The 9,439-nt window shown below is 40.4% G+C and overlaps 1 protein-coding gene across 8 annotated transcripts in view; it reads right to left on the reverse strand.

The window, feature by feature from the left end:
* The window catches only part of PTPRM (protein tyrosine phosphatase receptor type M), a 770,521-nt gene that overhangs the window by 426,498 nt on the left and 334,584 nt on the right, over positions 1-9,439 (reverse strand). For all 8 annotated transcript variants that reach the window (XM_007517155.3, XM_060200700.1, XM_060200698.1 and 5 more), the window contains exon 6: positions 1,889-2,063. In XM_007517155.3, the coding sequence (XP_007517217.1) occupies positions 1,889-2,063 (175 nt within the window). The remainder of the gene's footprint in view (positions 1-1,888; positions 2,064-9,439) is intronic.

Genomic DNA, 9,439 nt, shown 5'->3' on the forward strand with positions numbered 1-9,439 from the left:
CCCCCACGCAGGTCGCTGTCTGAGAAGAAAGAGATGAATAAGAGTACTTTAAGGAGTATTCCCAGTATATCAGGCAACAGCTGAAATGGCTCTCCAGACACCACATGAAAGCACTCCACATGCCAGTACCATGGTGAGTGAGACCAGGGAAGAACCCACTTACAGAAGATCCCACAGACATTGAAAGGTTGCATGACTGTTGGGCAGTACGCCAGCTGCCCCCTGCTCCATCACTTAATGGCTGGGGTCTATTTACATAATCACTGTTTTACCTGAGACCCACCCTGCCTGCAGGGCATTGGTTTAATCCCCACTGGTTCACACTCTCTTTTTGCTCCGCCCCCTCTCCTAGTCACACCCTACCACTTCCTTCTTGGGATGTATAAAAGAATCTTCTTTTCTGATTAAACACATTGGATTGCCTTCCGGCTCCGCGAGTCCCAGAGTCTCTCTCCTGTGACGCTAGCCCGACAGAGTTCCTGATCCCGACACGAGTTCCTGATCCCTCTCACACGCAGCAGCCTAGGTTGGCTCTCTCAGTTGAGTTCTCTCCAACCCAGAGAGCACGTGCTCCGGAGGAAGTACCCTCAGGCTATCCTGGCACATGACTATATTTTAATATTTTATATGTAATATTTTATAGCAGAAAAATAAGAATTAGCTAGTTCTCTTCTTTTCCTTCCCCAGTCTGCTTCTCAACCTTGATATGGTTTTGCTGGTGGATTATAGTGTAGATACACACTGTCTTAACTGTCATTTATATTTTTACTGCATTACATTCTCCTGATGGTCCTATAGGTAAGTAGCACCATAATATTTGCCCTACAGGTAAGTTCAAATAATTATCATTAACATTATTTTACACAAGAGGAGACAGAAGCACAAGGGGAGAAGAACACTGTTCATGCCCACAGAACTAGTGCTTCAGCAGCAAGGCTTGCATTTATGGAGACTCAGGTTTAAGTACAGGCACTGCAGTGTCAGAGCAGTTCTTTGATATCTCCCTGCCTTCTTTATAAAACATAAATAAATATTTTTAAAATGCTTCTTTGGCAGCCAGGGAAGTGGCTCATCAGACATCGCACAGGACTTGAGAGGTGAGGCTCCCAGGCTGATTCCTGGAGCTACATAAGCCCAAGCAGTGCTCTGGCTTCTTAGTCTCATGAAATCAATCTACAAAAATAAAAATGCCCCCTGGTACAGTTAAAAATTCAAATTATTCTATCAAGGACCAATAACTGCCTTAGTAGTTCATTAGCATGAACTTCTCAGCTTTCTTTCTCTCTCTCTCTCTCTCTCTCTCTCTCTCACACACACACACACACACACAGCATTACTTCTTTTCTTTTTTTTTTATTCTTATCCCTTACCTTCTGAATATAATGACTCTATTTTCAGTCATGCAAAACACAGTAATAGACTTAAATGCAGTATTACGAATGTCAACTCTGTCTTATCAACATGGCTTGTGTTATGTGAGGGAGGACTCTTAACACTCACACTGCTTCATTTTATTAACCACCCTGCTATCATAAACACCCTAGCTGGTGAATATTTGCATTTTAAGTGATTTTCTATCACTAAAAAAAAAAATCCATCCCTTAGAAAAATTTATAGGCTGTAATCTCTCTATACAAATTGGGCAGAAGTTGCCAAAAGCATATTCATGGCTTTGTAAGCAACTAAACTCACATAAATAAAATTCATTTTTCTAAAATACTGTTCATGTGCAAAATTTGTCCTTAAAATGCAATCCATCAAGACAGTCTGTCACCAAACTACTGTTCAGAAACAGACAAGTTTGAGCTTTAAACAAATAATGAACTCACAGCTGTATAACTTGTTTACATCAACAGACTATTTGAATATATGAAAATACACTAAATACCTTTAACTACCAGCTCTGCATAGTTTGATATCCCAACGCCTCCTTCAGTGCGAATCATGCAGCGATACTTCCCAGCGTCTCGCTTTGTTGTGTTGACAATGTTAAATGAAGCTATGAACCTTCGGGAATTAGTCACCTTGGTTTCTTTCAGAGGAGTATCTCGGACATCAATGCCCTGGAATGAACAGAGATAGGAAAGAAAGAAATGATATCAGCTGTTAGATCAGCAGTAGGACATCTCCTGACAGCTTAGTATCCATGTTATTTCTAGAAAGTTCTTCATTTACTTGTGTACCGGCCACGGACAGTTCCAAGAACAGCTGGTCAGGAGACAGAAAGTTCGTCATGTTCAGCATTTGGAGATGGAGGGATACCACATTAAATATGCAGAAATGTCCTTTCTTTTCTGACCTGCCAACTTCTTCACTCTGTTAAATTAACTGAACAGGAGGTGACAGAAAGCATATGGGAAAGTTCCTCATCTTTCTCCCAAACTATCAATATGTGCTCTTTACATAACATTTTCTGCTTCTAAGGCTTAGCAAGGAAAAAAAAATTGAGCATACACTACACTACTAAGAACAAATAACAACTCATCAACAATTACATCTGAAATTCATAGTTTGATATATCCTCTCAAACAAGTCTGAAGAACTAATTCAATTTTTCTAAAATTATTTCTGGGTATACAAAAACCAAGCAGGGGGACCTGCAGTGGAGTACCTGATTAAGAGCTCACATCACAGTGCCCAAGGACCCAGGTTCAAGCCCTGGCTCTCACCTGAGGGGGGGAAGGTTCAGGAGCAATAAAGCACAGCTTCAAGTATCTCTCTGTCTCTTTCTCTCTCTAGCTGCTCCTCCCTTCTCAATTTCTCTCCATCTTTTTAATAAATAAATAAATATTTTGGGAGTTGGGCGGTAGCGCAGCAGGCTAAGCACAGGTGGCACAAAGCGCAGGGACCAGTATAAGGATCCCAGTTCCAGCCCCCGGCTCCCCACCTGCAGGGGAGTCGCTTCACAGGCGGTGAAGCAGGTCTGCAAGTGTCTGTCTTTCTCTCCCCCTCTGTGTCTTCCCCATTTCTCTCTGTCCTATCTAACAACAACATCAACAATAACTACAATAATAAAACAACAAGGGCAACAAAAGGGAATAAATAAATACTTAAAAAATAATAAACATTTTTTAAAACCCCATGCAGAAATAGATGCTTAACATTACTGATATGACACACTGCAGATGAAATTCCTCGTCACATTCTATAGTTCAAAGAGCAAAAAATAAGTTTCATCATCTTTTTTTTAAATGATCACCGATAAACTATGTTTAACAATACACAATTGGAAATCCATTTCTTTTTAGCTGTACACAGCTAAAGCCTCAAAAGTCTACAGTTTGCAGTGTGTGTGTATAGAGAGAGAAAGACTCACACTTATAATTAACAGAAAAAGGGGTTCTACTTGATATGTCTTTGAAAGTATTAGAAAGAAAATCATCTAAGATATGGTAAATTCATGATACTGAGTTCTACGTCCACTTATTCCACATAGGACCCCCCCTTATATGTCAACCATTCTATCACATTCTGTCTTAAACTAAAGTGAAGATAATAACCTACTGAAAAGTGATTGATATGTGTATGGGGATTCAGTTCATGGAACATACAGGCATGAAGTTAATACATAGTCACAAACACTGATCAGTAATGTAAAGGGGCATCTTACATGATTGCAGAAACCCAATGTGGGGGTGGACAATGGCACAAATGGTAAATGTACAAGGACCCAGGTTGAAGCCCCTAGTCCCCAACTGCAGAGGGAGGCTTCTTCACAAGTAATGCAGCTGGCTGCAAGTGTCTCTCTCCCTCTGTCCCTCTCTCCCTCCATCTCTCTACCTGCTTCTCTCTGTCTTCATATTTTTAAAGAATAAAATAAAGATGTAATAACAACAACAACAAAAGAAAGAAAGAAAGAAATGTAATATGAATCAACTTTAGATTGTGAGGACCTGGAAGTCAGTTTGAGACCCGAAGGATCAGTAGAAACCCAGGAGACAGTGGTGAAGGATGGTAGAAAAAGATAATTTTAATTAGAGGAAGCACTACAGAAAACCCAAGATTGTCAGAAAGGAAGTGAATACTTTGGATCAAGTCAAAGCAGACAGTGGCACCAAGGCAGATGAATACCTGTGAATTCAAGGCCATAGGAGTCGATCAAAATATATTTATGGACATGAAAATGCCAGGCTACAAAGCACTGAAACTTCTCTGTGTTACTCTGCAATTTATATTGTGCGAGATCTTTTAAAGCTTTTATCTGTGATATTTTCTTTGGCAGTATGTCCTCGTGGACTTGAGTTTGGGAGTTACATCAACCAGGGTGCCAAACCCAACTTCAAAGTGATTTACCATCTTAGATCTTCTCTCTCTGTGTGTGTGTATTTTTTTTAATCCATAAAGATGAGGATATACAATTCATTTTCACAGCTGTCAGGAGAATTTAAAGATATATGAAAAGAGTGAGCGTATGAGTGGTATCACATGTCCCCATTTAAAATCTGGACACACTGGGTAATGAATTCAAAGAGAAAGGCAGATAGACCCTCTAAATGCCATCTTTATTTCTGCTGACTCTGACACTGCAGAAAATGGCTCGAGTGCAGTAACTATGGGCTTGCTAATGCTTAAGCACACAGAATTAAACAGACTCACCCACCCAGCCACAGGCTGCACTAGAAAAAAACTCAGAGCCTCCCAGATGCTGGGTGCTGCTGTAAAACTCACAGGATGGAGAAAACAGGGTTCCTATAGGGAATAAGCTCCCACAGAAGGGGTTGGGCTGTGTGCATGCTCAGAGCTTCCTTCCTAGGCAGTAATGCTTGGGCAGAGAAAAAGCATCAGGAGTGCTGCACTAGTAAGGTTCCTGCCACTAGGAAGGAAACATCAGGAGTGGAGAAGAAGAGTTCCTCCAATATTATCTGCAGTATAATCTATCCAAATCTACTAACAGCTTAAAAAGTAATAAACTAGAATATGAATCTGATAAGTATTTTTATATCTTGTGTGTCCGTATAAAAAAAAAAGGTAGATTTCCTAAATGGGAACTACAGAGGACAACAAAACTTTAGAAAAGCAGTTTCAATTCAGCAGTTTAACTAAAGCATCAGGAGAAAGTGTCTTTGTTTTATACATATGAAACTTCATACGTGTGTGTGTGTGTGTGTGTATTTTTATACCCCATAGTATCACTCAGTATCATTGCTCTATAAAATTATCACTCAGACTCATTGCTCTATAAAATTATGTTTGTCTTTTTTTTTTCAAAATGAAAAAATATTTTATAAAGTTTTTTATAAAAAACAAATTAAATTCTAAAGAAAAGTTATTATCAGGGGCTGGGTGGTGGTGCACCTGGTTAAGCACACACACTACAGTGCACAAGGAACCAGGCTTGAGACCCTGGTCCCCACCTGCAGGGGGGAAGCTTCAGAATCGGTGAAGTAGGGCTGCTGTTTCTCTCCTTTCTCTAGCTCCCCCTTCCCTTTCAATTTCTGGCTTCTCTATACAATAAATAAATAAAGATAATTTAAAAATATTTTTTAAAAAGTGGATTTCATATGTATACGTTTCGGTTTTTCTTTTAACAAGTTGTATTTTGATTATATTTCTATCTTATTTTTTATTACAATGTAAACAGAGAGAAGCAGAGACAGAAATGAGGTAAGAGGGGATGTGTCAAAGAAACATACCTGCAGCCACAGCTTGTGAAGCATCTCCCCTGCAGGTGGGGGCCAGGAGCTTAAACCAGGGTCCTCTGAAATCATAACTTGTGCTCTTCCCCAGCTGGATCATGACCAGGCCCCCTAAACAAGTTGTTTATTTGAAACCAGAATCTTGTAAGAATGTAAATATTTCTATAGCATGCCTCTGTTATTTTCCCTAATAGAATACACCTGTCTCAAAAGAAGGTTGACGGGGATAGGACACAATCTTTTGGTAGTGGGAATGGTGTTTATGTACAAAAAAAAAAAAAGAAGGTTGATTCAAACAGTTTTTAAATTATGTATATTGATCCTCCAGCACCATGAAAACCTGTTCTAAGGGCACTGAAGTTTAAAAAGACTTTTTCTTTTCCTAGGAGAAGAAAGGAACATTATATTTGCTGCCTTCATGCCATAAATTTATTCTTTCAAATTAAGTTTCAAATCAGTAATTACACAGCTAAAGTTACACGAGTTCTCAAAATGGACCTTTGTTTTCCTTTCTTCCTTTCTTTCTTTCTTTCTTTCTTTCTTTCTTTCTTTCTTTCTTTCTTTCTTTCTTTCTTCTTTGCCTCCAGGGTTATTGCTGGGGCTCGGTGCCTGCACCATGAATCCACTGCTCCTGGAGGCAACTTGTCCCATTTTGTTGCCCTGTTTTTACCCTTGTTGTCATTATTATTACTGTTGACATTGCTATTGTTTTAGTTGGATAGGACAGAGAGAAATGGAGAGAGGAGGGGAGACAGAGAGGGAGACAGAAAGACAGACATCTGCAGACCTGCCTCACCACCTGTGAAGTGACTCTCCTACAGGTTGGGAGCCGGGGTCTTGAACCGGGATCCTTATTCAGGTCCTCATGCTTTGCGCCATGTGCACTTAACCCACAGCACTACTGCCCTGCTAGGCTAGCTTTGCAGGCGGGAGACAGACGACCAGGGACTCATGACTGAGCTGGGAAGCAGTATATCTTTATTTATGTGGAACACAGCACAATCCAAGCTATCTCTAATCACAATCTTGTCCTTATATATCCTGGGGCTGCCAGTGCAGATCAGCTTATAGGCTCTCTCCAGAGTCTGTTAGAGATGGAAGTCCTGGAGAAGTGCTTCTGATGATTCTGGTGACAGAGCAGCTGTATAGATACTTGCCAAGTAGGGTGGAAACAGGATGTGACGTAGAGAGGTTGGAGCAAAAAGAGATTGGTGGAAATCAGGGTGTGACAAGGAGAGGGGGCGGAGTATGAACCAGCGGGATTAAAACAATGCCCTGGAGGCAGGGTGGTGCTTAGTTAACAGTGGTTATGTAAATAGAATACAGTGTTAAGCAGGGGGGATTAAACCAAAGAAACAGAAGAGGTCTTAGAAGCAGAATTTAGAAGCATACCAACACCGCCAACCCCGTTTTGTTTTGTTTTTAAGAGAAATCTCTTTTTTTTCCTTTTAAACACATAGTTCTTATTTTTTAAGTTATCTTTATTTATTTACTTATTGGATAGAGACAGCCAGGAATTGAGAGGAAGGTGGAGACAGAGAGGGAGAGATACAGAGAGACACCTGCAACACTGCTTCACCACTTATGAAGCTTTCCCCTTGCAGGTGGGGACCAGGGGGCTTGAATTCAGGTTCTTATGCACTGTGACATGTGTGCCTAACCAGGTGTGCCACCACCAGGCCCCCAAGATCTTTGCTTTTAATTCTGTGTAGTTAAGCACATATTAAATGAGACTGAACTTCTCAGAGAAATGGCATAAAGGACGGACAATCTCTGTGTTAGCTAGGAGTCATTTTAGCTTAGAGTTCATACCAAACCAAAAGTCCTGCTTAAACCTTCAGGTTAGCAACCTATCCACTACTACATGGATCTCAGCACTGATTTAACCAACGAAGCAAAGATTGTTGATGAGCCAGGTACTCTACCATAGGCAGAGAGCATGGAATCAGAAGAACCATCCCGAACCTAACTGGACATACAAATAACATTTGACCTCTAGACTGGGGGGACAAAAAGACTTCCTTTTCACCTCTCCAGAGCCCTATCTGACTAGGGAAAGACAGAAACAGGATGGGGGAACGGATCCACTTGCCAACGTCCATTTCCAGCAGAGATGCAATTTCAGGAGCCAGAACGCCTTACTTCTGAACCCTAAAAAGAAGTTTGGTCCATATTTGCAGAGGGATAAAGAATAGGAAAGCTTCTAATGGAGAGCAGGGGACAGAACTCTGGTGGTGGGAACTGTAAGGAATTGTATCCCTTTTACCTTACAGTCATTAATCACCATTAAATCACTAAGAAAAAAATTTTGAAAATATTTCATGACAATGAAGGAAAAGAAACAGATGTCAGTGAGCCAGAAGAGTTCTGTAAGAGTCAGGGGGAGTATAATTTATCTCACACACTAGAACAGAAATGTGTCAGGAGGGGCTTGGTGGTGGCTTACACGGTTAAGCACACATGTTACAATGTGATAGGACCCAGGTTCGAGTCCCCTGGTCCCCTCATGCAGGGGTAAAGCTTACGAGTGATGAAGCAGGGCTGCAGGTGTTTTCTCCATCTCTATCTCCCCTAACCCTCTCCATTTCTGACTGTTTCTGTCCAATAAAGATAATTTAATTTAAAAAAAAAAGAGAAAAATGTTTCAGGGGATGAAGCGCTAGAGGTGATATGAGAAAAAGAGAAGCACAATGCAGGCAGCTCCAAAGACCGTGCCATGTTGAGGGCTAGATTTCATCCTGACTCCAGTAATGAAAGGGCTTTAGGCAAAAAGGGAACATGAGTACCTATAGACATAGCAATGGATTGAAGGAAAAGAACAGGGAAACAACTAATGTCAACTTTTCTTTTTTCAAAAATCATTGTAATAAATGACAGAGAGAGAGAGAGAGAGAGGAATTGAAGGATTCTGAAGACACCTAGCAAATAAAAATCAATAATAAAACATGTTAGATTGCAGTAACGATCTCCTAACAGATGATAAAGGCTTCAAGGTAGTGAACTGGCAGTGGGAGTATCTGCCCATCAAAGAAAGATACGAAACTATGCCCATGTGTGACAACTTAACTTGTACTGGTAAGTCACTATTTCCCTAATGAAGTTCTCATGGTTGGACAAATAACTTAATCTATTGTTTGAAACAAAGAAAAAAAAAAAACTCAAGAAATAGCTGTTGACTCTAAAAATGGTAGTCTCATAGAAAATAAAAAAGTCCCACAGATTGAACAGAAAAATAAACTTATACATAAACATATCTATCACCTAAGCCCCCCAAACTGGACAAAACTAATTCTCCTTTATAAGAGGGAACAATAGGAAAGATAAAAGGAGATTACAGAGGCATGATGGGAACCTCTACCAGCAACATTATCAAATCACCAGGATGGGAAAGCAGACAGAGGTCCCCAAAGATGTCTATTCCCTAGTCACCAGGGTCTGTAAATGTAATCATACAAATTGAAGAGTCTGTCAATCTGATTAAAATAAGGGTCTGGGGATGAGAAGATCATTTCAGACTATTCAGGTGGGCCAATGCAATAAGAAGAATCCTTATAAAAGGAAACTATGTGTGAGGCTTGAATGCAGGACACAGGAACACAGAAGCTGAGGATATAGTGATGTGTTTTAAGAAAAGGGAGAAAGAGTTATGCACCAAGACATAAAGGAGGTCTGTAGAAGCTACAAAGAGCAAGGTAAGTAAATTCCTCTTCCATCTTCTAGACGGAAGCAGGGTTTTTTGAAGCATCCCCTTTTTGAGACGTGTTGTTTACACGAATACCAGAAAATGAAACCAGAGGCAAGCC

The sequence above is a fragment of the Erinaceus europaeus genome, chromosome 10, assembly GCF_950295315.1.
Source record: "Erinaceus europaeus chromosome 10, mEriEur2.1, whole genome shotgun sequence".
NCBI lineage: Eukaryota > Metazoa > Chordata > Mammalia > Eulipotyphla > Erinaceidae > Erinaceus > Erinaceus europaeus.